Genomic DNA, 27,716 nt, shown 5'->3' on the forward strand with positions numbered 1-27,716 from the left:
AAGAGCACCATCTGAGTTCTTGCTAAGAGATCAAGTTGTGCACTAAGGGATTAAGTTGTGCACTTTGGAAATACTATTCTTAATGACAGGGGGGAAATAGTATACGTTTACTGCAGTTTCAGAGAGCATGCATTTTGGTTATCTTACATATAATTGCAGGTAAATCAATCATTTCTACCTTAGGCAAACACAGAGCAGAGAAGCTATGTTAGTTAAATAGATTACGTTTGTGTAATTAGATCATAATAGTGGCTTCCTGGTAGTGTTTTGCCTAAGGAAAATAATAAAATTTGGAATTGATGTAATTGGCTTTTTAGTGGCATCAGTTTGCCCTTTTGAAAATTGAAATAGTCAGAAAAGAATTCAGCTTGTTGAAAGCAAATTCAATTTTGGGACAGTTGCCCTGTCTGATATGAAAAGCTAGTGATGTCACCAAGGTTGTGTACAAAGTACAAAATATTTTCCACTGCTACTAATTCATTAGTTCCTTATTCTCTATCCTGGTTAGTGAATTCCTGACTTTTCTATCCCTATTGAAAAAGATCAGGATCAGTTTCAAAACAGAACAGCTACATTTCTGAAAATGAAATATATGTTCTCTTTTTCAAAGATCTCTTTGTCACTCACATCATTTGGCTGTTTTTCCTGGAACAGGATTCGATTAGTTGGTCAGACACAAGGAGTTCAGTTCCATGGGGCTGGGAGAAGGAAGAGGAATTCAGAGTAAATGTTATAGTTCCTGCTGAAACCAACACACCAATCAGTGAACTAGAACAAGGTGGGTGGGTGGGAACAGTAACTCTGAAGACAGATGGAGATGTTCAGAGCGACATGGGTCACTCCAAGTATCAGCCACCCGGGATATGACTGGACTCCTGCTGGACAACAGCAGGGGGCATGGATCTGGACAAATGCGAAGCCACTTGACGAACATCCCAACATATTAAAGGGTCTGGAAACTAAGCATTATGAGGAATGGTTGAGGGAACTGGGTTTGTTTAGCTTAGAAAAGAGGAGACTGAGAGAAGACATGGTAGCCATCTCCAAACATCTCAATGGGTGTCCCATGGAAGATGGAGCAAACTTGTATTCTCCTGCTCTGGAGGGTAGGACATGAACCAATGGATTCAAGTTACAAGAAAGTGATGTTTTAGTTGATATTCTTGCATTGCAGGGGGTTGGACTACCAGGTGATTCTCAGGATCCCTTTGAACTTTACAGTTCAGTTATTCTAAGTCTATACCAGCACTTTTCTCTCTTTTTAACCTTTTAACCAGTAGAGTTTCATTTCAAGCCTGATCAGTGCAAGGGACACTGCAACATGGGATTAGTATAATCTTCGCTGTATGTGCAGTGCTATGTATGCTTAGGGCACTTTGGAAAGTGCTGTGTGAGAAATTTATACTGTATTATTGTGTGTGAGATTCAGAAATAATCTGGCCACTTTTATTGTGACTCATCTTGTAGCCAGTCATCTTGTCTTACAGATAAATCCAAGTTAATTTGTGGTTTAATAGGTACAGTCTTACACTTCCTTCTCAGATGAGTGGGATCACGTGCAAGGTGTCACTATAATAGGACAAAGCTGCCTGATATGTTAATGCCACCTTGAGATTTTAATCTTTGTTTGGCATAGTTGTCTAACGTGTTTTCTCTTTTTTCTTTTTTCTTTTTCTGCTTTCCCTGCAAGGTTTCCCTGGAAAATAAGAATGCAGCCATTATTTATAACCCCCAAAAGCAAACTCCAGAGTCACTGCAAGAAGCTATAGATGACATGGGATTTGATGCTACACTTGCTAATGCAAACTCTAAACCTGTTTTATCAGACACCATTTTTCTTACAATACCAGCTCAATCAGCATTAACATGTGAAGAAATCCGTACCAACCTCCTGCAAACCAAGGGCATCTTGGATGTGAAAAGCTCTTCTGACAGAAAGTCTGTAGTTGTAACATTTATCTCCTCTATTATAAATGGCAACCAGATCAACCAAATAGTGCCAGGATTCAGTTCAGAGAATGTAGTGCATGAAAGAAATCCTGGAATGTCTGAAGATCCAAATTTATTCCAAACAAGCGATGTTGCGTTAAGGATGAAAGTAGAGGGGATGACCTGCCATTCTTGCACTAGCACTATTGAAGGAAAGATTGGCAAACTGCAAGGTGTCACACGAATTAAAGGTAATTAAAAAGGATTAGAGTTTGGTTTTTCCTGATCTTATATGTTGCTTAATCATTTCCCATGACCTTTCCAGTATTGCAACCCTTTATTTGTATCCCCAACCAGGTACATGTAACTGAGTGGACTTTTTCCTTTACCCTCTTCTGTGTAGGGTTTGCAGGCAAATCACAAATACCTGCTTTGCTGGACAAGCACAGGGTAGTACACAGAGAGTTCATAGGGAGGACCCTTTGTGTGTCCACTTTCCCTGCCTCCTCTGGGCTGGAATTCTGTAACAAAGGAAATAATCCTTTATACTTCATTCTGCCTCTGATGAGACTCTTTCCACCATGCTTCCAAACTGATCAGACATAGGCTTTCAGACACACAGCACCTATTTTGAAGCCAGCTTCTGTATTTTGTACCTAGGAAGTTTTCTTTTTGTATTAAGATCTTTAATAAAAGTTTTTTATAATGCAATAAAATATAGAAAACTAATGTAAATTTAAAAAGAGACAAAAACAGCTGCAAAAGAAATAGGGAAAAAAGAAAAACAAAGAAGCAGAAAGAAGGAAGATAAGATAAGAAAAGGAAAAGGAAATTTTAAAAAGGAGAGAAAGGGAAAAGAAGCAATAAAGAAAGATAAGTTCTCTGGTTTTTTCATCTGCCAGTTTCTTTTTAGAAAGTTATTTAAGATGTTAATGATAATATCCATCTTCTCCACTTTCTGTTAATATCTCTCTTAAGTCCAACTATCTCAAAATCATTCCTTTTCCCTGGAAAATCACTTCCTTTTCCCTGGAAAAGCCCAAGAAGGGATCCAAAATTATTTTTATTTCGTAATAAATTTCAGCTGTGCTTTTTCTTTAAAGTCTCTCCACTGTGATCACGTGGTAAAATAATCTTACACAATTATTTTCTTGTTAAAGGTAAAGGGACCCCTGACCATTAGGTCCAGTTGTGACCGACTCTGGGGTTGTGGCGCTCATCTCACATTATTGGCCGAGAGAGCCGGCGTATAGCTTCCAGGTCATGTGGCCAGCATGACAAAGCTGCTTCTGGCAAACCAGAGCAGCACACGGAAACGCCGTTTACCTTCCCGCTGTAGCGGTACCTATTTATCTACTTGCACTTTGACGTGCTTTTGAACTGCTAGGTTGGCAGGAGCTGGGACCGAGCAACGGGAGCTCACCCCGTTGCAGGGATTCAAACCGCTGACCTTCTGATCGGCAAGCTCTAGGCTTTGTGGTTTAACCCACAGCACCACCTGCGTCCCTTTTTCTTGTTACATATCCTTTAATTCATGCCCAGTTCAGTATATTCATTTTCCATTTTCTGTTGTATTTCTGTTGTGCAATTGTGTGCTGTAGAATGAGTGGTGTTAATAGCAAAAGAAGACAAAACTATGTTAGTAGACAGAGGCTCATTCGAGTGTGGCAGAACTCCCCCAATTGCATGACACAGTTTATCACAATCCCATAGGGACAGTGCTCCTCCCACTTTGAAAGCTAAACCCCACCATTGCTGGCATGAGACCCATCTGTGTTGCACACTATGTTGCACACTAGTATGACTGTGATTATGCAGCCTTTCCCCACCTGGTTTGCCAGTGGCACCAGACCTTTCAGAGGTGGGCAAGAGGTTGTATTGGCCTGCTAACATGGAGGGGAAAACTAGGGTTTTAGGTGAATAACCATTAGGGAAACATACTAACAATTCACCATTTATCTTCTAGTCTCCCTGGACAATCAGGAAGCTGTGGTGGTTTATCAGCCTCATCTCATCACATCGGAGGAAATAAAAAACCAAATAGAAGCTGCCGGTTTTAGGGCATCAATAAAGAAGCAGCCTAAGCCCCTCAAACTTGGTGCTATTGATGTAGAGCGGCTGAAGAACACACAAACCAAATGCTCAGAAAAAGCTCCGCAAGACTCTCCAGAGTACACACAATGTTTGAAGACCATAACATTCCGAGTTGATGGCATGCACTGCAATTCATGTGTCTTCAATATTCAAAGCAGCATATCAGCACTCCCTGCGGTAACTAGTATAGTGGTTTCTTTAGAGGAAAAATCTGCCATTGTAAAGTACAATCCCAGCCTAATCAGCATAAGTGCACTGAGAAGAGCCATAGAAGTAGTATCGCCAGAGACTTTTAAGGTCAGCCTTTTTGACGGACATGAAAATGCTGCACTTTTGAACACACCTAAATCTCCGCTGAAATCTCCAAGAGATGTCAACAGCATCATGCACCATCCCTTGACATGCGTTACCGTGATAAATATCGAAGGAATGACCTGCAATTCTTGTGTACAGTCAATTGAGAGAGTAATTTCCCAGAAGCCAGGAGTGAAGGCAGTACATGTGTCTCTTCTGAACCATAATGGGACTATAGAATATGACCCCATGCAGACCTCTCCAGACGACTTAAGGAATGGCATTGAGGATATGGGTTTTGATGCATCCTTAACAGGTGATAGCTCTTTAAATTATGCTTATAGAGCAAATCCAACTGCTATTTGGAAAGGTAGCTTTCTCTGGGGGGTGGGGTGCAGATCCACACGGTAATTATAATCTCTTAATACTGATTCTGAAATTGCTGGTGTCTCTAAAGATCTGGAAAGATGCCCCTTCTTCAGCTCTACATGCTTGCTTTCTACATGTATGCTCTACAAGCATGTGCTTCAAACAATTGTTTCATGTTCTTGTTTATTATCTTAGAATATCTGTAGTGTTGTGAGTGGTTATGTTTTGACATAAAGGCTAGCAGCCACTCACAACACTACAGATGCTCTAAGGTAATAAGCGGGAACACAAAACAATTGTTTGAAGCACATGTTTGTAGAACATACATATAGAAAGCAGGCATGCCCCCTAAAGAGAAGAGATGACTTATGGCTTCTGTTTAACTGGAATGGATATCCTAAGGGTATTTAATGTATTTTAATGTTTGTTGGAAGCCGCCCAGAGTGGGAGGGGAAACCCAGCCAGATGGGCGGGGTATAAATAATAAATTATTATTGTTATTAAGGGTAATTTTCCAATTAGGAAGCATGGGATTTGCTATCTTCTGGGCTCAGCTAGAAATAAGGTAGACAGGGAGAGCTGGTATTTTTAGCTCCTCCAGATGTGAAATGAATGCATCAAGTGTCCCTGGGAGTAACATACAGTATTTGCAGCAGTTGTTCAAACACATTAAAATTATTCTTTTCTGTTCCCAGGACTCACAAGCACAGAACCTTTGGTGCTAATAACTCAGCCCTCACAGGAAAGGCTGGCAGAATCTCAGGATAATAAACACTTCAAAATGGAAGCTCACTCCAACCTCTCCCCTGTCTTCAATAAGCAGGATGCCAATGCACCTTCCAAGTGCTACATTCAAGTCACTGGTATGACGTGTGCTTCCTGTGTGGCGAACATTGAAAGGAATCTGAAGAGAGAAGATGGTGAGATATACATTAGTAAAATGGATTTAAATTTCCTGACACCATTTTAGTGATGCTTAACCTGACCTTTTAAAGCTCAGATGACGCAAATATGTAGGCCCTTCAGGGATTCTGATTATACAGTTTAAATTCTGAGGCTTGCATCTTTAGCAGTGATGAAGGAATGGTGTGCTATGTTGTGGGAGTGAGTGCCATCCTTTGGCAGGAGAAGAGCTACTAGCATTTGCCATTTATTATCATAAGACGTAACTATTTTCCAGTCTTCTCTGTGTTTCTTGTGGCAGAAAATAGAAGGTGGAATACATAATGCTTCACTGCCAGCTGTAAGATTTGGTTCCCTCCCTGAACTCTTAAAGGCTAGTGGCCAAGAAATAGGATAGTGTATTTTAGTGGCTGCCTTTCAGAAAAGGTCTGAAAGAGGATCCAAAGGCACTGCTGTCGCAGCAGCACAATGACTGTGTAGCTTTCCCCTTCATTGCAGGGGATTATTATTATTATATATTCAGTTTACAGTGGTACCTTGCAAGATGAAATTAATTCATTCCACGAGTTGTTTCGTATTGTGACAATTTCGTCTTGCGAAGCACGGTTTCGCATAGGAATGTATTGGAATTTAATTAATGTGTTCCTATGGGCAAAAAAAAAGTCAGAACAAAGTCAACCCTCAGCCTGATGGGGACATAAGAACGTGAGGCGCCGCTGCCCTCTGGGGTTCCTGCAGGTCCGTCCCTGCGGCGTGCTTGCTTCCCCTTCCCCCAGCTCACCCTCCAGCCTCGGGAGCCGGAGCTCTTTCCCGCGCCCCATTTCCCCCTTTCTGTGGGTGCATGTCCGGCACCGACTCACCTGCCGAGCCCAGGAGCAGCTACATTGCCCCCAAGCGCCACAGCTGCTCCAGAAAGTTTTAAGGCTCTGCCGAGCGCCTCCGCCTCTCGGACCAAGCCTGGCCCAGGCCCAGGCGGCTGTGCGAGTGGGGAGGGGGAAGCAGGAGGCCAGGGAGAGGCTCCCTCCCTCCTTCCCCAGCAGCCGGACCCTCACACCCAACCAGACAGACAGCTGCCTGCCGTCTACGCACTCGCTCTCCCGTTCACGCGCAGCCTCTGGAGCGCAGGCTGGCGAGGCTACTTCGTCTTGTGAAGCACAGCCATAGAAAAATTCGTCTTGTGAGTCTCCTTAAAAAATCGCAAGACGCTTTCATCTTGTGAGTTTTTTGTTGCGCGAGGCATTCGTCCTGCGAGGTACCACTGTATATGCCACTCTTTATCTGAAGATCCCTTGGCGGTGTACAACATTAAAATCATAATTTACAGGTTTTGAATAAACACCCACAATTTATTAGTGGAATATAGGATAGATAGGGTAAAGATATGTAAAATTTTATGACATGCAGAGAATAACATGTGCAAACAAACGAGAGGGGGGAGCTGAGGGAAGTCTCGGGAGGGAGGGAGGGGAGAGTATAAAAGGGGGAAAATGTAATTGGTTATATTGATTGATGATGTATTTTGTTAAATTTGTTCAATTTTTTTAAAACAAAAACATTATTTACATAGCATAATAATAAAAAAACAGTAAAACAATCACAGGAAAAGTCTTAATAACAGTTTCCCCTCCCCCACTTTTAAAAGGCCATAGATTGTTTAATGGCCAAAGAAGAATGTTTTCGCCTGGTGCCTAAAGACATGTAATACATTAGAAATTGAGAAGAGGAGACGGACTGGCAGGGTGCTAGGGAGGTTGAGGACACGGTGGCTCCCACAGGTTCTGCGTTGGGAACTTACACACTAAACAATATTGTATATTTGTAATGGGCACAAAAACCATATTCACTTTTTTTCCTAACTTTAATCTACATTGAATATATGAAGTGAAGTGGAATGTCGATAAGTAGTTATTTATCTATTCCAGCGTTTATAGCTTGTGTACCTGTTCAAAAAATCAAGTTGGCTATCAAAGCCTTTAGTTTGACTCAAATTAGAGCCAGGCCACATTCTGTGAATAAGTTGGCTCCTTTAGCTGTTGCAAGTAATGCCTATTATGTTCTAGTATTGCTGTTCTTGCCTAATCTGTAAAGAGGTATATGGCATAACTGAGCCTTCCCTAATGGGTGCTCCCCAGATGTTTTGGATTACAACTCCCATGAAACCCCAGTCATCAATGGAGTGGTGGTCCATAACATTTGAAGACTACCTGATTGCGGTAGGCTGAGCAAGATCATCCCACTGTATATTGCACTCCTAATTTCTTTATGAAATGTTCCTTTGTGTGGCCTTGTGTCTCTAGGAATACACACTGTTCTTGTTGCTCTAATGGCTGGGAAGGCAGAAGTGAGGTATAATCCTTCCATCATCCAGCCATCAGCTGTAGCGGAATTGATTAGGGAGCTGGGATTTGGAGCTACAGTTCTGGAGAACTATGATGAAGGAGATGGCATCCTGGAACTTGTCGTAAGCAAATAATTTAATAATCAATGCCACTTAACACTCAGCCCTTTTACCTAGTGTTCTTTTCATACAAACAGAGTTAATTAAAGAAAATTCCTCTACAGATTGTGTGTAAGTAACTCTGATTCCAAAAGCATTTAGAGTAATTTATCTCCCCCACCTCCTCTTTCTTTGCATGTGTGAGAAAGTGTGTGTCAGAGAGATTACTACTTGGCAAGCTCCAGCAATTAGCTAGAGACACCTGGTGTTTGTGTGGAACAATTTTTGTCAGGACTGTAGCAAGGGTGGAAAGAAGCTAATTCTTAAAATTTAAACTCACCCTCCATGCCAGCTTGTGTTAGGGCAACAAACATTTAATCAAGTTTTCAGGGGGGAAAAAGGGGGGTGGGCGGAATTAAGAGAGGTGAAGTCTGAGCTCATGCCCATTTGTGCCACATTTCTAGGCACAAGTCCATTCTTTAAAACTCTGTGTCAGAGTGTTACTGTTGCTGGCAGCACTTTCTCCATGAAAACCCTCTCCAGACTGCTGAATCGAAGCAAAAGGTAACCCACAGAAAACCCAAGTTGTCATTTGTTCCAAGTCAGTGATAAGGAGTGGGTTTTCCTAGGGAAAGTGGTGAGGGGCGTGGGGAGGTCTTGGACATGAAGCTTTAAAGTGCAGATATGTGCCTTGAAAGCATGGGGGGAAAGGCAAGTGTGAATGAGCCCTCTGTCTTGGCAGCTCAAGTTTTTATTTTATGTTGGTGTGTCCGATTCATAATACAATTGATCAACAGTACTCTCTGCTGGCCAGCTAGGTTTACATTTATACTTTATTTATTTGTTTCTCAACATTTATACACTGCTTGATTGTAAAAAAAAAACACCTTGAAGTGGTTTATAAAAGATAAAAAAATGCTTACAACTTTAAGGTGCATCTGTTTATAAAAAAGTTTTCTGCCTTCCTTCTGAAATACCTGGTGTACTACGCAAATTAAAATAATACCGTGAAACAGTTGTACTACAGAATCAATAAAATAAAGTTAGTGCAATTTTGGGTCATTGTCTGGGAACAGTGCCATCTTCTGATTGGAATTACTTATCAACTTCATTATTTATGATGCATGCAAAATTATCTCTGGAGAGACAATATTCTGCAAACAATAAACTTTTGTTTTAACAGGTGAGGGGAATGACATGTGCCTCATGTGTTCATAAAATAGAATCCACACTTATGAAGACAAAAGGGATTCTGTATAGCTCTGTAGCACTTGCAACAAATAAAGCACATATTAAGTATGATCCTGAGATAGTTGGCCCAAGAGATATTATACGGATTATAGAGGTAAGTAGTCTTGTGAATGTAGCAATTTGCTGGTTCATTTTTCACATATAAATACTACCATGTTAGTGGAACATATTTTGCAGCGGAAGATTGTTGGGCCCATTGTGGATAGTAAAGATACCAGTATAAAGACAATTGTAATCTTGGAGACTTTGTCTCCGTCCCTGTCTCCTCCCCCAACCCTTATCTTTTTCAGTTGCCTTTCTTTCTTCATGCTTCCTTCTTTATTTCCTCATGTTTGTCTGCTTTTATCATGGACAGGGAACATTTTTGGTTCCACAGGCCACATTCTTATTGAGATTGGCCTCATGGGTCAGTCTGACAGTTGGGGGCCTCATCTTCTGGTCAATCACAGGATGTCATATAATGACACCCTGTGATTGACTGTTGGGTTGTCTTGCCCACTTATGAGCATCCCTTGCAGGGTTCTGGAGCACCAGCAGCTGCTCAAGGACACAGAAGAGAGAAGCCTGCATTTTAAAATATTCCCCCTCTTGCTGCTGCCGTGCAAAGCAAGAGAAGGAGATAACTTTAAAATGCAGGTTTCTTTCCATTGCTTCCCACAAAGAGGGGGGGGGGGCGGGACACAGGTGAATGGGAGTGAGAGAAAATTACCTCAGCCTCTTTGTGAGCCTCCCCACGGGTCTCCAATCCTGATGCTGCAAGTTGAAAGGAAAAACATGGGAGGGTTTGCAAACCACCCTGCTTGGCTCCTTTTCTCCTCGGATGTCAGAGGTAGAAATAAGCTGTGCAGGGAGGATTAGAGAGAGAAGCAGTTTCCAGTGACTGGAACCACTTCTCCCTCCTTCAGCTGATGGGCCATTTGGAGCATGTGAGAGCCCACTTTAAGATCCTGATGGTTCCTTTGAAGCTCTGCCCTTACCTGCCTTGCAACTGATGTCATATATGATGTCTCGTATGGGGGAGGTGGGTATGGCCTCTCCAAACAGGCCAAAGGGAGATGACTGGCAGACCAGAGGATTGGCCAAAACCTTCCTGTAGGTAGGTGTACATTGTTTTATGTTGCATATTGTACAGCACCATGTTTTTAAGGTGTTTATTATTAGCAGTATATTCACAGGTGATATGCAGATATCCAGACAACTGCATTGTATCCTCAAGAAGTATTATGTGTTTGAGTCATATGTTTGCATCATTTACCGAAATACAGTTAAAACTCCTCTAACATTTTGAAACAGCTTTGTGGGAGGGATCTGCTTTCTTGCGCTCTGAATGTGTATTTCCCTAGCTTTCAAAACTGTCTGCAACATTTGCACACTACAACAAATCCCCCCCTTTTTTTAGAATTTAGGATTTAATGCTGTGCTGGTGAAGAAAGATAGATCTGCTAGTCACTTAGATCACAAACAGGAGATAAGGCAGTGAGTATTCTTTTATTCATGCTCCAATCCCATTCAATATGTTTGATTCCTTCTGTGAGAATTCTGAAGGTTATAAAGCAGGGGTGGGGAACCTTTTTCTTCCAAAGAGCTCTATTTCCTCAGAAGCATTTCAATGGGCTGCATGTTCCCATCAGTCCATGCTTCATGAATATTCTCTTTCATTCACTCTGGCTGTGTACACACTGTACCTTTAAAGCACATTTCCCCCCTCAATGAAATCAGGGCCCTGTATTTAGTTAAAAGAATTGTAATCCTGTGAGGATTAAACTACAATGCCCAAAATTCTTTGAGTGGTGGAAATGCACTTCACATGTTCTTTAAAGCCAATAGTTAAAGCCTAATTGCAATTTGCATTGAGAAAAGAGATTCCCTTTGGTTCTTCTTTTCCCAGTGGACTGCCAGGATGAGGGCCAGTCTGGATCAGGGTCCTGGGCTAGAGGTCTTTAAGACATAGCCTCCTGCTGCACGTACAACTTATATTGATGGGCTGGGGGAGACCTTCTATTAAAGTGAATCATAAAGGTAACGGGACCCCTGAGAGTTAAGTCCAGTTGCGGGCGACTCTGGAGTTACAACACTTATCTCGCTCTATAGGCCAAGGGAGCTGGCGTTTGTCTGCAGACAGCTTCCGGGTCATGTGGCCAGCATGACTAAGCCGCTTCTGGCAAACCAGAGCAGCGCACGGAAACACCGTTTACCTTCCCGCCGGAGCGGTACCTATTTATCTACTTGCACTTTGATGTGCTTTCGAACTGCTAGGTGGGCAGGAGCTGGGACCAGCAACGGGAGCTCACTCCATTGCAGGGATTCGAACCACCGACCTTCTGATCAGCAAGCCCTAGACTCTGTGGTTTAACCCACAGCGCCACCTGGGTCCCTATATCACATTATACAGGTGACTTTAAAAAAAACAAACACCCATTAGATCATGTTTCTACATGGGAGTTAGCAGTGGTCCCTGACTGAAGACAGCAGCATCTTAAAAATGAATGAAAATAGATACCTTCCCGCTGTAGTGGTACCTATTTATCTACTTGCACTTTGACGTCCTTTCGACCTGCTAGGTGGGCAGGAGCAGGGACCGAACAACAGGAGCTCACCCTGTTGCAGGGATTTGACCTTCTGATCAGCAAGCCCTAGGCTCTGTGGTTTAGACCACAGCTCCACCCGCATCCCTAAAGTGAACCATACACCCTACTAAATGCTTCCTGTCATGCTCAAGGTTCTAGATGCATGAATTTTTCTCCATAGTTGAACACTTTCTTTTCAATGTTGTTATGATTTCTTCACTATTATCTTGTTCTCTTATATATTAAGATGGAAACGATCCTTCCTCGTAAGCCTAATTTTCTGCATTCCTGTAATGGGACTGATGATTTACATGATGGTTATAGACAGCCAGATGTCATCCATGCATAAGGTTGCAAACATGACCAAAGAAGAAATGGAAACATATCATTCATCAATGTTCTTAGAGCACCAGATCCTTCCCGGCTTGTCTGTCATGAATTTGCTCTCCTTTCTGTTGTGTGTCCCTGTGCAGGCAAGTAGAAATGCTAGTGTGATAGTATTTAAATTTCATGCCAAGATTCCTTTGAATGAACCATATGGAATAAAGCAGGTGGGCAACTTGCTGCCAACCCTTGGCCTAATTTCTTGAGAGCTCTTGGGGTGGGGAATGGCACATAGATAAGGGAAGAAAAGGGGATGCCCTGTCCATTTTAGATCCAGCCACCAGCATATTATCCCTTGGGGAATGCTGTTCCCACAAGATGCAGTGATGGCCACTGAACTAGATGCTTTTAGAAGAGAATTAGAGAAATTCATGGATGAGAGGGCGATTGATGGTTACTAACCAGAAAGACTGTGCTCTGCCTTCCACATTTGGAGGTAGTAGTGCTTCTGAACACCTGTTGCTGGAAGCCACATAAGAAGGCCCTTTTGCTCAGGTTCTGCTTGCTGGTTTCCCTCAAGCATCTGGTTGGTCACTGTGAGAATAGGATGCTGGACTAGATAGACCATTGGCCTGACCCAGCAGGATCTTCTTCTGTTCTTATTAGCTGAAAGCACATTAGGCCCTGTAGTCTAAGTTACTTTTATTGTATTGCTACCCCTCTAGACAAAAATCTGAAATATTAATGCTTGTTCCTTTTAAGTTTTATTATGATGGAACAAAATGCAAGAATAGGCTCCACACTTCAACAATGCCTCTCTATTAAAGCTGAGCTTCCGTCAGATTTTTCTAGGCAGCCTGCTGCCTGTTTGCTTAGCCACCCTACCCGGGAGAATTATCTGAATCCAGGAGGAGAATGACAGTTCACAGATCTCCAGTCCTTATATAGTTATCAATAGTGTGTTTATGTGCAAAATGTAACTGTGAATTTTTCTGTGCTTGCAGTTATTTGGTGGCTGGTATTTCTACATCCAAGCTTACAAAGCACTGAAGCATAAGACTGCCAATATGGATGTGCTGATCGTTTTGGCAACCACCATTGCGTTTGCCTACTCCTTTGTTATTCTTTTGGTTGCAATGGTTGAGAGGGCAAAAGTCAACCCTGTGACTTTCTTTGACACACCACCCATGCTCTTTGTATTTATTGCATTGGGGCGATGGCTGGAGCACGTGGCCAAGGTAAATATAAATGCTCATATATTTAGGGGGGCATTTATTAAAGCACTTTCAGACTTGGTGCTGCTAGTTTTGCAAGATTATCTTAAAAGTTTAGTGCTCAGTAATTTGTCCATTACATGATGCTTGTAGGAATCCAAGAGAGAATTCAGGTATGCCATTCTGTATGTGGCAGAATTGTGTTAAATATACACTCACCGTTTTCAAGACAAATACTTTGGAATGCATGTTTCCCCCCCACTTAAGTCCATCTTCATCCCAAGGAGAATAACAGAAGACTGTTTTTTGTAAACTTACTTAGAACTTATTTATTTGCTAGAAGCATGGCTTGTGCTGCATATGACTTTGTTGCTTGCAATGATCTTTTAGGTGGTACTTTGAATTTAACATATGTGGCTCTATACTTTTATAGGGTAAAACATCAGAAGCCCTTGCAAAACTAATTTCACTACAAGCAACAGAAGCAACTATTGTTACTTTAGGCCCAGACAACATCCTCTTGAGGTATTGTGCTTTACTGTAGTTCTTTAATAATTTTTTTGAAAGGCAGCCTGAATACATTTCAGTATGTTGTGCTCGTTGATTCCCCCCCCCCCTGCTCTTTATTTTTGTATGGCCCCATCAATATATATGGCATTTTGTAGAGAAATAGAAGCAGAAGATAATCCTTCGCCCTAAATAACTTGCAGTCTAAATTGCTGGTATTTGGGGAAGAGAAAGATGTGGCAAGGTCAAACCATGAATATGCACAGATTCAGCTGAACATACTAAGGCTTTGTTTCAGTTGTGGATAAATAAGGACTAAGGAATTTTGTGTGTCCTCTTAGTGAAGAGCAAGTTGATGTTGAGCTGGTTCAGCGGGGTGACATTGTCAAAGTGATTCCAGGAGGCAAGTTTCCAGTGGACGGCCGTGTTATTGAGGGACATTCTATGGTGGACGAATCACTCATCACAGGCAAGCTGTGTTATATTTATTTCAATAGGTGCTTGAAACTAACTAATGGTGTGGGTAGGAAGGGAAAGAGACAAAGTGAAAATTAAGACTAGGGGATGAGAGGGGAAAATGCAAAGAATTGTGTCTCTTAATGTTTTGCTGGCAAATCAATTTATGCAGGTGAAGCTATGCCTGTGACTAAAAAACCCGGCAGTACAGTCATTGCAGGCTCTATTAACCAGAATGGATCACTGCTGATCTCTGCAACCCATGTTGGATGCGACACTACTCTCTCCCAAATTGTCAAACTTGTGGAAGAAGCACAGACATCCAAGGTACTTTCAATAAGCAATAGTAGGAAGGAAGTTAAGTTTTTCAGCTTGTTTCTTCAGCTTTGATTCAGTACAGCAAATTTATGAATCAAATTTGACATCATTACATGCTTACTTAGTGTACCAAATTGGTCTTCAGCAGGGAGGCAACTTAAAATTCCCATCCTTATAGGTTTCATATTCTCTGATCACGGCAGTTGGTAAGCAGACTGTAAAACAAATCATTTTGTGTAATTTGGAAGCTATTCAAGCAAAGCATTGCAAAAAAGATGTATTGTTAGGACTGCAGAAAAAGACACCAGTTCAAAAGTTCCAGTGATGGGAAACTGCCTGTTACTCAGAGTGAATTTGCTACTTAGGCAAATGTGTAGACCAGGGTTGGCCATCTTCCAAAAGACTGTAATCTACTCACATGATGTGGTGTTCAGGTCAGAGTTGTTGAGCTTTTTTAAGGGAGGGAAGTCCCATTTGGGGGGGGGAGATCACTAATGAAACAGTCAGCCTCGCAGCAAGAGCTCCTTCTTCCATTCTAGCAATCTAGAGGGTGGGGGTGGGGCTGGATGAAGGAGCCAGTGATCGTCTGTGATCTACCAAAACCTCCTGGGGATCAACCAGTAGATTGGCCTGTTGGACATCCCTGGTGTAGACAGTCTCCGAGACAACCTCAAGCCTCAGAGAAGATGGCTAGAATTTATTTTCTTTTTCTCTCTCTGTGCTTTAGGCTCCAATTCAGCAGTTTGCAGACAAACTTAGCGGCTACTTCGTTCCATTTATTGTTGGTGTTTCTGTGCTTACACTTTTTGCCTGGATAGTGATCGGATTTGTTGATTTTGAAATTGTGGAAACCTATTTTCTTGTAAGTCTGGTACCCTCTTTGGGGAAAATTTGTTTCACTTCCAGGTTTCAACCCTTTAATGCTGTTAACACTCCCTACATTGTCTTTGGAAGGGCTTACAAGTAATGCAGGGCTGGGGAATCTTATTGGTTCAGCAGACCAGATCCTTATAAAGATTTGCCTTGCAGGGCCATCCACCTGTCAGTCAGGAGATGTCATAAATGATGCCAGGTGATTTGGTGCTTTGAAGCCAGGACACCAAAGCCCAGCCAAATTGAGCATGTTGGGTGAGGTAGAAAGAGTTTCTTGCAGGGAGCTCTCATGCACCCAAATCAAGCTGGATTGATCTCCCTTCCTGTTGGCCAATGGAGAGAGAGGTCACTCCTGCTTAGCACTAAAGTGTATGGGGCTGCCTCAAAGAGGAGTCCTTGGAAGGAGTAACACTTCCCTCTCCCAGTGCTGCTTTTGGAAGCATGTCCAGTGAATACAAGCAGCCCCCTTTCCCTTCAAGCATGGAAGTAGGGTGGGAACATTTGTGGGTATTCTTGATGTGCTTATCAATTGACCAATCTGTTTACACGCAGTTTTTAATGAGGACATGATCGGGAATTACTAGCCTTAAAAAGGGTAATGGATTTAATTACATGATTTATATGAACACCGAGGGGCAAATGTAGGTTTGCAGAGGCAATTATAACTTTTTAGAATTTTAAACCTTGAAATTTTATTTAATTGTACTTATAATCTACCTCTTCCCAAGGACTCCAGGTGCGTCACTATACAATTTCAATAAATGCTTCTTGTGTAGCTTATGGAAGTACACCCAGATTCATGCCTCGTTAAGTGTCAAGTGAAACACAGAAGGAAATTCCCAAGTTGAGGTCCAACCACTGAGAGTGCCCAGCCTTGAAACCTAGAAATACATTGATTTAGGTTGGCCTTGAAGTGGAGGTGGTCCCATAGATATGTGGGGCCCAGGCCACACAATTTTGTAGGTCAGCACCATACTTCTAATTAAGCCCTAAATACATTTGTGAGCCATTTGGTGAGTGGTCAAAGTTGCCTTAGAATAAGCTGTATTTTTCTTGTGAGCAACCCTTGTTCATACCTAAGCAACTAATTTTTTGTTTGTCAATAGGGGTACAATAAGAGCATTTCCAAAGATGAAGTGATAATCCGCTTTGCTTTCCAAGCCTCCATTACAGTGCTTTGTATTGCTTGCCCTTGTTCTTTGGGGCTAGCAACCCCAACAGCTGTGATGGTGGGTACTGGTGTAGGAGCACAAAATGGCATCTTGATCAAAGGTGGAGAACCTCTAGAGATGGCTCACAAGGTAAGAAATCAGACTTTCCTTTAAATTTTGACCACAAACTGTCATGTTTCTAAAAAGGATCTGGCTAACTTCATCTTTCTCCAAAGCTTGTATGACTTTAGTCTGAAAGAATGAACAAATGAACGAAAGAAAGAAAGAAAGAAAGAAAGAAAGAAAGAAAGAAAGAAAGAAAGAAAGAAACAGAAAGCACTTGATTCCTAATGTGGTTTGCATTCTTTTTGCAGGTTAAGGTTGTGGTATTTGATAAGACAGGGACCATCACTCATGGAACTCCAGTGGTGATGCAAGTGAAGATCCTAGTGGAGAGTAACCGGATGCCACGCAATAAGATTTTGGCACTAGTGGGAACCGCTGAGAGCAACAGTGAGCACCCCCTGGGAGCAGCTATTACCAGATACTGCAAACAGGTAGAGGAGCAAATACAGAGATTTCTTGATTCACCCTCTTAACTATCTGCCAAGCACCAGCTTAATTGTGGGGGACATACAGCCATGTCTGAACTGTTCTGCCATGCAGTGAAATAAATGCATTTGCTACATATTCACACCTTACGGTATCTGGAAATGTTGTGACATGGTAAAGCTCTCTTTGTCATCAGATTTCTCTCTGGAGCGAGAATTCATGAGTATAGGATTTTGAGCTCATAGCATGCTCTGAAGTAAAGGAACAGCTGCAATATTCTGACCAGCAGAGGGATGTGCACCTACAGTCTCTCTCAGCATGTCATACTGGGATGGGGCCACCCAGGTTCAAATATCCACTAACACATGAAGCTCACTTGGTTACCTTGAGCCAATTGCTCTGTTTTAGCTTTATCTGCCTCATAGGATGGTTATCAGGATGACATCAAATGGGGAGGGTGGGGGTGGAGAGAGAATCATGTATGCCACCCTGAGCTGCTTGGAACAAGGGTGGGATAACAGTGTAAGCCAATGGGCACCACAATAACATTTTCTAGAGTATATTTTTAGTAACTGGTTAATTTTACATAGTGAATTATATTTAAATAATTATAATTAATACAGCTCTGTATACATACTTCTGAAGTGTCTAGAAATCTATGGGGTGGTATATAACGTAAGAGAAAACCCATTGAAATTAATGAACCTCACTTGGCTTTCTGAAGAGCCTCATTATTTACAGGTCTTACAAATATGTGATTATTCTTAGCACCTCTTTAGTCTTAAGCTCCTTTGTGCTTTTGTTCCCTCAACCTACTGTGTATTATTTTATACAAATGTTGATATACCACTGCATCATAAAGATATATCACAGCAGGTTACAACAATTTAAAAACATTAAACACAATAAAAACAAAAAAGTTAAAAACTAGTTAAAAGCAAAAAGAAATTAAATACAAGTATCAATAGGCCATTGTGAGGGTATACTCATTATTGCCTTCATAGGCGGAACAGAAAAGTTTTCAGTACACATTTAAAAGTTGGCACAGATGACACCTGCTGAATCCCTAGTGGCAGGGTGTTCCACAGGACTGGGCCAATGACTCTGAAGGCTCAGTTTCTCGCATTACAATCTTGGATGTGTATACTGTATGCTTTTGCAGAATGACTTTTAAAGTCTAGTATACATTTACCAAATCCCAAGCACTATCCGATTATATATTTTCTTTAGGAATTGGACACAGACACCCTTGGAACTTGTACTGATTTTCAAGTAGTCCCTGGCTGTGGCATTAGCTGTAAAGTCACCAATATTGAAGCCCTGCTGTGCAGCAGGAGTGAGACCATGGAAGAAAACAATGTCAGGAATTCAGCCCTTGTGAAAATGGATGAGAAGATTGAGGAAATTATGCATCCCGCCTTGATTATTGATGAGCAGTTGCCAGGTAAGTTGAGATGAATCTGTAAAATGTGCCTCATGTAAGCAGAAGCCTTGTTTTGGCATCTGTTGCTAAAGGTGCATCAGCCTTTCTCTTTCACTGAGGGTGGGATTTGATGTCTCCTATGCTTTTTAAAAAGTAAAATACCAGCCCAGTAGTTTTAAATTGTGCCAGCAGTGCCTTGTAAAAGCTCTGAGGGGAACTGGGTGCAATTTGCTCTTGATCTTCTTTATTCTGATCATGGGCGTACCCAGGATCAAAACTAGGGGGGGGCAAGGGGAGGGGCCAAGGCACGGAAGGGGAGGGGCCACAAAGTGGGTGGGAACGGCGAACTCGCGCTCCGCCGGGCTGTGCCCCTCCCTAGCAGCAGGGCTGGTGGGCGGAGGCGGAGCCCAGCCCAGCGGAGCGCGCGTTCGGCATTCCCGCCCACCGCGCCGCGCTCCCTGGTTCCCCGCCGCGCTTGGCCTTGCCTGAGGGCGCGCCGGGGAGCTGGAGGGAGGGTGCGGCGCGGTGCGGCGGGAATGGCGAACTCGCGCTCCGCCGGGCTGTGCTCCGCCTCTGCCCACCAGCCCTGCTTCTAGAGTAGGGCAGCTGCCCTAACTTGCCGCATGGTGGGTACGCCCTTGATTCTGATCCACTTCCAATGTAACTTACTTCATGAGATGAAGCAAGTCTTGAGTGCATACACTACCTCTTTCCCTCCTTTAAGCAAACTGAAAGTGCCAGCTTTTGGTTTCCTATAAACTGGTTTCTTGAGTTCAGCTGTATTGGGAAACTGCCTTTTATTTGGCATCGAAAGTGAAAGCTTTCAGTTGTCTATCTTTGCATGAGGCGGAGAGTGAAATTGGGTATATGCTAGCCCAAAACTCAGTGGAGGCATAGTTTAGTATGGCTTATATTCCTTGAATGCTTAAAAATCCTGCTATGGCTTATTTTATGACTACATCTTAAAATAGGGGACACAGGGTATATTTTCCTACCCAGAGCAGCATCTCTCACTCTCTTTTAGTTTTTTTTTGTCAACTATTTCCCTTATTTTATCAATTTAAAGTATTGCAAGTCATTCCAAGTGGGAGAAAAATGTGTTGCAGTTCTCGCTGGACTGAATAATCTCTTACTGGAGATCAGGATGGATGTGTATCTGAATCTCTCTCCCTCCCCACCCCAAAGTAAGCTTTTGTCAGGATTAAAACTAGACTCGACTACATTGGGAGCACCTTCAAACATGCAATTTCCCCAACCTTCAACTTGAAGTAATACAGTCCCAACTAGAGTTGTACCATGTGACTATGTTGCTCACGTAGCTCAGCTGTAAGCACACTGTTGCACAAGTGCATAATCTGGGTAGTTGTGACCACACACCTGTGATCCCTAGCCATAGGTCCCTAGTGAATAAATGTTTGTGAATAGCCATGAGTAAGTGCTCTTGCAAACCTAGCATGCATCAGCAGTAGTGTGTAATTAACAGGTCACCTGTTTCTCAGAAATTGCAGTAATATTTTCCTTTCAGCTACTTGGGGTTCCCAAAAGTATTCTATTCTAATTGGAAACCGGGAGTGGATGTCGAGAAATGGTCTGCTTGTCAGAAATGAAGTTGATAATGCCATGATTGAGCACGAACGTCGAGGTCGCACTGCTGTTCTTGTGGCTGTGGATGGTAAGCTTGATAATGAGGATTAGGATTGGATTTTATGTGTGATACACTGAAAAGGCAGGGAAGAATGCAGCTGAGGAGTAAACAGTGACTGAAAAAGTTGTACTTCAAGCAATAAGGAGCAAAATATTTTCAAGACAGATAAAAGAGAGCTCTAAGAGAGAATTAGACAAATTTGTGGAGGAGACAGGTATCAAAAGGCTACTAACCATGAGAGCAGAATATGATAACAGGATGCTAAACTAGATGTGCCATTGCTCTGATCCAGCAGGTTCTTATGTTCTTAAAGTCTGCTATATTTTTCTATATAAAATATTCCAGTTCTCAGAATGAATTGTTTCATAATATTAATAGATAATCTAATGTGTGGCTATAAATCCTGTCAAGCTGCAGGATTATTCTTAACTTCTTTGTTCTTTGTTCTTAACTTCATTGTTCTTAACTTCTTTTTCCCTGTTTACTATTCTTATAATAAATATAAACACAAAGCAGTACTGTACAGTAATCCTATGCAGTGTCATTTTCCTTTAAACATTAAGCAATGTAAATAAGTATTTTCAATTGACTTATCCACATTCCCTTCCTTCCTTGTCAACCCTTTGTGCCACAAAACTGTGTTTGGCTTGTGTTTCGTTGCTTTCTTGTTGAATAAATACAGGTACATAGTTTAATTGTAGCAGTATTTGTGATTTTATTCATTATAGTAATGGTGTTAATGGTTTTACTGGGTTTTATTTAAACAATTTTGGGGCATGTTGTGGTTTTCTCCCCAGGAAGGAATGGGGCTTACTATGTGAGCACCCGCCTTACAAACTGTTTCACAGAAACAGATTATGTTTGCATAGCAGGACCTGCGTGTATTTACAATTACTTCCATTAAAATGCTTTCCAAGTAAAGCTTGCCAGTAAATGCATTTGCATTTAACATTTAGGCCACATTATTGATTTCCACAGAACCTTGATTCAGATAGTTTTGGCTATTAGAAATATTATTTGAGATCTGGAGGGAGAGAGAAAAGGAAGGAGGGCATATAATTTGGCATACTTTTAAAGTTTTGTGTTCTACATGTAAGACAAGCTAAATCCCAGTAGTTCTAGGGCTTTGGGAAACTTTCTGGAAGCTTTCCCCCCAGGAAGCCAGTATCACTGCCTTAGAAAGTGAGAAGAACAGCTCGTCTTTAAATTTGTGCAATGCCCCATGGGTGGAAGGAGAAAGGGGGTGAAGGAAAATATAGTCTTTCTGTGCTCTTCAGAAAACAAAGAGGATTAATGGAAACATATTCATGTCTGTCTAGGAGAACTCTGTGGCTTGGTAGCTATTGCTGATACGGTGAAACCTGAAGCAGAGCTGGCAGTCCGTACTTTGAAGGCTATGGGTTTAGAAGTTGTTCTGATGACTGGTGATAACAGCAAAACAGCCAGGTCTATTGCCTCTCAGGTAAGCTGCTCCATATGTTGGCTTGCCTTGCTTCAGGCAATTTTCATAATGCCTACAAGGTCCAAAGGTTCCCCCCTTCAATTTTTTAAAATGCAATAGATTACTTATTCAGTCATTGGAGCATCAGTTAAATCAGTGCTACTCAAAGTGGTGGTCCACAGACAGGTTCTGAGAGCCCACCAGCTGCCAGTCTCTGGTGACTCCACCACTGCTCAGGTTGGGTGGGATACTTCAGGGACTCAGATATGCTACTGGTCCCTAGAACATTTGGAGGCAGGGGTTGCTGGTCTACAGCATCAGATCGCTTGAGATGTACTGAGTTAAATAATGCTTTGATATTCCAACCTAAGCAATGCCACTCATTGTTGGGGGAATGCTTTTCGAAGATGAGAATCTCGTAGTTTCACAGAACTCGTTGTTCCTACCAGCTGTACTTTTTTTGTGTCTGAGGAATCTTCTGGTGTGATTTTGAACTTCCTTTTCTTTTTCAGGTTGGCATCACTAAAGTGTTTGCTGAAGTCCTTCCCTCCCACAAGGTTGCCAAAGTAAAGCAACTGCAGGAAGAAGGGAAACGGGTAGCAATGGTGGGGGATGGGATCAATGATTCCCCTGCTCTTGCCATGGCTGATGTTGGAATTGCCATTGGCACAGGCACAGATGTGGCCATTGAGGCAGCAGATGTGGTTTTGATTAGGGTAAGTGATTGGATGGAGTGAAGACCCTTAATTCAATGTAAAACAAATTGTGCCATCAATGTAACTAGTCTTGTTAATTCTTACTTGGCAGAATGATTTGCTGGATGTGGTGGCAAGCATAGATTTATCACGGAAGACTGTTAAAAGGATACGAATCAACTTTGTCTTTGCTCTCATTTACAATCTTGTCGGAGTTCCTGTAGCTGCTGGTATGTGATGATTCTTGACTTTGACAATGTGTATAATATTGCTTTTTTTTTCCTTCCATGGAACATTAATTGCAAGTATATATCAATTAACAATTCCTTATGTAGGAGAAATTTGTGTGTGAGGAAAGGAAGAAAGCTGCAGTTGATATAAATATGTTGCACAGAAAAAAAGAGTGTTAAGGGTTGCAACTGATACCCAAACTCATTCTTAAATGTTCATGCAAATTATAGTGGGTAGAAAAAAGGGAAGCTTTTCCAGTTGATTATTATTATTATTATTATTATTATTATTATTATTATTATTATTATTTACATACCCCACCTATCTGACTGGGATTCCCCCTGCCACTCTGAGCAGCTTCCAACAGAACGTTAAAAAAATAATGACATCTCAGACATTAAAAACTTATTGATACAGGGCTGCCTTCAGAGATCTATTGAAAGTTGTATAGTTGTTTATCTCCTTGACAACTGATGTGGGGAGTGTTCCACGGGGAAAGCGCCATTACCGAGAAGGCCCTCTGCCTGGTTCCCTGTAGCTTCACATCTCGCAATGAGGGAACTGCCAGAAGGCCCTCAGAACTGGACCTCAGTGTCTGGGCTGAACAAACTGGATTAGATTTACTTACTTTCTTGATTAATTTTTGGCATTTGCATGCTGCCCCATAAACCAAAGTTATTTGAGTAAGCTGTACTTCAGAAGAGGGCCTTAAGCAAGATTTTCCCACCTACATACACACTAATTTAACATGCTTTGATTTTTTAAAATAGATTTCAGAATCATGTTTGTGACTTTGTTCTTTAACATCCCCTAGAGTTATTTCCAATTTCCCTCCCCAGGCGTCTTCCTTCCAGTTGGTTTGGTTCTGCAGCCTTGGATGGGCTCTGCAGCAATGGCTGCCTCTTCAGTCTCTGTTGTGTTGTCTTCTCTGCTGCTAAAATTGTAAGTACAGTATCCTCAAGCTTCTCATTCCTCATTCTTACTTTCATGACTTGCTTGTGAAGTCCATGTTTGCATTTTGAGAAAAATAATTTGCTCTTCCAAAGAGGATAACCAGCAAGCTAGGCTCTGTCCTAACTTTTCAAAATTCAGGTAGGACTTACCTGTGCCTGCAGTTTTCCAGAAGGATCCCCTGCCCCATAAACAGCTGTTTAATGCAGTGAGCTTTAAATAATGTACTTTTAATGCATTGCATGTCTCATTCAGCCTCATCACAACTCTATATAGAGCATGTCAGTTTTTGCAGTTTTTGCCGATTGAGCTCATTAGCCTAATTACTGATTTGATCCTTGGTTAAACTGGGGATCAAATTGAAATTGTCTATCCAGACTAACAAATACTGTTAGTTGCTGGACTACCATGGTTTTCACATTCCCACTTTGTCCTCAGCCCCGTGGCAGCATTTTAAGGGGAGGAGACTTTATATCCACACTTCCATCCCAGTTAGGAATTCCTCGCTTTGCAAAAAGACATTGCAGGCAACATAGAGAACTCTGTCTTCTCAGACTGGTCTGTTCTGGTTATGGATGATATTGTAGCTGGGCACCTCTGGAGCCAGTCAGGGGAGGAAATTGGCACAGTTTGATTTGATTATTGATTATTTAATTTCTGTACCTCTTAATATATTTTTTAAAAATCTCTTTAAGAGGGGTATTTAAAAAAACAACGTAAAACAAAATATTACAGAAACACACAGTTACATATAATTTTTTTATATTAATACAAAGTTACAAATATATAAAAATCAATAGCAATTCATCTTCCTTCTGACACAGCCTCCCTCTCAGCCTCTAGGTTCTCATCCAGAGTCCAGACTACAAGCTTTTATAATTATTAACTGAATGATTAAATTGCAACCCTGTTTCAAACTGATGCAGAGCTAATTTTTGTGCATTTTCTCTTCCCTTTAGCTATAAGAAACCTACCTGTGAGAAATATGAACGGCGTACCCATGGCCAGATGAGGCAGAAGAGCCCTTCCGAAATCAGTGTCCACATTGGAATTGATGAAACTGGACCAAGATCCCCAAAGCTGAACCTCATGGACCGAATTGTCACTTACAGCCGAGCTTCCTTAAACTCCCTCTTCTCTGACAAGCGGTCCCTCAGCAGCATAGTCCTCAGTGAGCCAGACAAGCACTCCCTTCTAGTTGTAGATTCCCGGGAGGAAGACGACACAACTCTCTGAAAGATTTTTTTTTGCTGAGAACTGGACTTGGTCTCTCTTCATGCACTGATCTATTCTGGAGCTTGACCAGCTGCACTGTGTTTCCAATCATTTTGAATTGGGTTTGAATTGCTCAGTTGACCAGGGCAATTCCATCCCTATCCCCCCCAAAATCACTTCTAACTCAAGAGGTTGGCAGTTTCTGCAGTGCTTTGCCAGTATTAGCAAGCCAGAGCTTATCCAAAATCAACACTCACAAGCCACAGTATGCACTGGAAGGCAGTGCAGAACAAGAGACTGCTGAGCTGCTGGGATCATGAAAGGGCAGTCACCAGCACATGGTTTCTAGGCCATGTCTTTGCATGCAATGCAACATTTTTATAGAACGTGAACAAGTAAGGATAGAAACCATGACTTCTTTTTCCCTTTCTTTTTTTGAAACACAGATGTGCCTTATTTTGTAACAGTTGTCTTCATAATTTCTTCCTAATTTGCTATGTGTAAAATGGCATTTTTCAGAAAACATTGCAACACAGGTTTTTCCCATGATTTGAAAAAAAAAATGAAACAATTTCTGTTATTTGTTTCTCCTCCCCATCCCAGCTGCAGAGCTATAGACAATTTAGTGCACTCACCCGAAGCTACTAGTGAGAACGGTGCTTTCAAGTGTATAGAGGAGCTCCACTCTTGCCACAGCCACTGCCACACAAAGAATTGAGGAGTCAGGGCCATGCCTTGTGATGTTTTTCATTACTCAGAGGTCTATGTCTTTGTAACTTCATAAAGATGGAGTGGCTCAGTCGGCAGAGCAGGAGACTCTTAATCTCAGGGTCATGGGTTCAAGCCCCATGTTGGGCAAAAATATTCCTGCATTGCAGCAGGTTGGACTAGGTGTCCTTCACGGTTCCTTCCAATTCTGTGATTCTATGATCTGAGATGTATGCTGGTGAGTAGGTAGATGTTTGAGACTGCAGAGTTTTAAAAGAGGTGTTTTCCTCCAGCGCTTCAGGGAGCTCCCCTTCTTGCATTCTGAGTATGTTTTTTTTTTTGTTTAGGTTTTTTTTAAAGGCTCCTGAGCATTCTTTATTTATTTATTTCGTCTTGGAACTTTTCATTTATTTTCCATTTTGCTCAGCTAAAAATTGTCATGGTTGTCACAATGCTACCCCTACAGTTACAGCTATGCTGGATTGGGTCTGTCGGGAGTTTTGCAGTTCAGAACCTCTTGAGGGCATAAGGGTTGGGAAGGCAGTACTAAGCCAAAATGCGGGTTCTGCATTGATGGGAAGCTATTGTTTTGTCTCCCTACACCACAGAGTTTAAAATACATTTGCTATATTATTTAACTTATAGAGAGAGATTGGCGCTAGGTTTGCCCAGGTTTCTCACCATGTTTAACAGTTCAGCAGGTCTTAGATTGTAACCCTTGGCAGTGAATATTGCCTTGTTGATGTTTGAACAGCGGTTGGAGACATACATTGTAGAGTCCTTTAACCTGATAATAGAGGCATTTTTATGGTGTTTAAAATAGCGAGAGAGAGGACCACGTTTCAGAAAACACCAGGGCTCTTGTTCTTGACCTGCAGGGGCATTAATGCACAAGTTTTAGTCATCATTAATCCCATTCCTAAAGCCATACTTAGGGGGGAAATGAAGCCAAACTGCAGCTGTTTCACTCTCACCCCAAGTCATGATGGGATAATAAGAGTGCAGAAAGTATATCAGGGAAAGTCCACTGCCAGGGAGTAAGTCATCATATGACTCAGAATCCTGACCCTCTCTGGCACACATCCTGTGCAGGTCTGTCCCACATTCAGGAATCATGGACTTTGCCAGCCCGCACCAGCCCTTTGTGCTTGGCAGTTATGTGGCCACTCATCCTCTGTAGCCTCAGTTTGGCTCAAGAGACTGGGTTTTCCAAAAAAGGGAGTGGGGCTGCCTACAAAGGAAAAGCAAGGGCCAAGGGCCTCTTCCTTTCCTCTGGCATGTTAGATGCCAGTGTGGGGTCCTGTGCTGGCCATCAAACACCACTGGCAAGAGTGGTGAAAAAATATGTGTATTTGGAACTAAGTAAATGGTGTGCTTTAAACATCTTTAAACTAGAAATGTTTGTAAGACTGCAGCTTAACTGACCATAGAACACCATATTGACTAACCCAATAGTGGCTGGAAAGCTCAATGAAATATTTTCACAATCATGTTGTGTTTCAAAATAGTAATAATTATGGAAGGGTATTGGGGGGTGTTAAAGAAAACAGCTTTTGATGTTTGATCTGTGTGAAACAGAAATCTTGGAAATTTATTTTTCTGCATCTCACAGTTCTGCCCTTGAAGTTATATTCTCCCCTCCCTTGTAATTTACACAAAGCATGCTTGAAATATTTCTTTCTGATGGAATCAGGCTATTCAAGCAGAGCTGGTGATGGCTTCCCTCTGAGAAACAGATATTTTAAAATTTTTAATGGCATGCCAATCTGTGAGCCTTTACTTGCCTGAATAAATATCCACTTTACTTGCTCTGTAGTTTCATTGCCCGTTAAGCCTGCAGTGAAGAGCCATTAATTTCCTGTCCTGCCACCTCAAGAAAATCTGACCCATATGATAGCTCAGTTTAGTTCCTGTTCGTTACCTGATAACTGGTATTATTCTAGAACAGGCATACATAGGCAAACTGGGCCCTCCAGATGTTTTGGGACTACAACTCCCATCATCCCTGACCACTGTTCCTGTTAGCTAGGAATGATGGGAGTTGTAGTCCCAAAACATCTGGAGGGCCCAGTTTGCTTATGCCTGTTCTGGAAGTATTACAGTTTTCTTCCTTTGGAGCAAGGGTTATATGTCAAGGCTTGTATTGAAAGGGTTGATATCTAAGTCAA

The 27,716-nt window shown here is 41.9% G+C and overlaps 1 protein-coding gene across 1 annotated transcript in view; it reads left to right on the forward strand.

Annotated features, from left to right (window-relative positions):
* The window catches only part of ATP7A (ATPase copper transporting alpha), a 41,346-nt gene extending 13,989 nt beyond the window's left edge, over window positions 1–27,357 (forward strand). Inside the window, exons 3-23 of the mRNA XM_035113566.3 lie at window positions 1,691–2,180; window positions 3,896–4,633; window positions 5,382–5,606; window positions 7,887–8,050; window positions 9,210–9,371; window positions 10,677–10,753; window positions 12,092–12,317; window positions 13,173–13,406; window positions 13,816–13,907; window positions 14,231–14,358; window positions 14,518–14,672; window positions 15,391–15,525; window positions 16,643–16,837; window positions 17,062–17,244; window positions 18,470–18,683; window positions 20,188–20,334; window positions 21,627–21,769; window positions 22,261–22,464; window positions 22,556–22,673; window positions 23,514–23,616; window positions 24,585–27,357. Of these exons, the coding sequence (XP_034969457.1) occupies window positions 1,691–2,180; window positions 3,896–4,633; window positions 5,382–5,606; window positions 7,887–8,050; window positions 9,210–9,371; window positions 10,677–10,753; window positions 12,092–12,317; window positions 13,173–13,406; window positions 13,816–13,907; window positions 14,231–14,358; window positions 14,518–14,672; window positions 15,391–15,525; window positions 16,643–16,837; window positions 17,062–17,244; window positions 18,470–18,683; window positions 20,188–20,334; window positions 21,627–21,769; window positions 22,261–22,464; window positions 22,556–22,673; window positions 23,514–23,616; window positions 24,585–24,861 (4,410 nt within the window). The 3' untranslated portion in view covers window positions 24,862–27,357. The remainder of the gene's footprint in view (window positions 1–1,690; window positions 2,181–3,895; window positions 4,634–5,381; window positions 5,607–7,886; window positions 8,051–9,209; window positions 9,372–10,676; window positions 10,754–12,091; window positions 12,318–13,172; window positions 13,407–13,815; window positions 13,908–14,230; window positions 14,359–14,517; window positions 14,673–15,390; window positions 15,526–16,642; window positions 16,838–17,061; window positions 17,245–18,469; window positions 18,684–20,187; window positions 20,335–21,626; window positions 21,770–22,260; window positions 22,465–22,555; window positions 22,674–23,513; window positions 23,617–24,584) is intronic.
* Window positions 27,358–27,716: the final 359 nt, after the last annotated feature.

This window comes from Zootoca vivipara, chromosome Z2, assembly GCF_965207765.1.
Source record: "Zootoca vivipara chromosome Z2, rZooViv2.hap1.1, whole genome shotgun sequence".
NCBI lineage: Eukaryota > Metazoa > Chordata > Lepidosauria > Squamata > Lacertidae > Zootoca > Zootoca vivipara.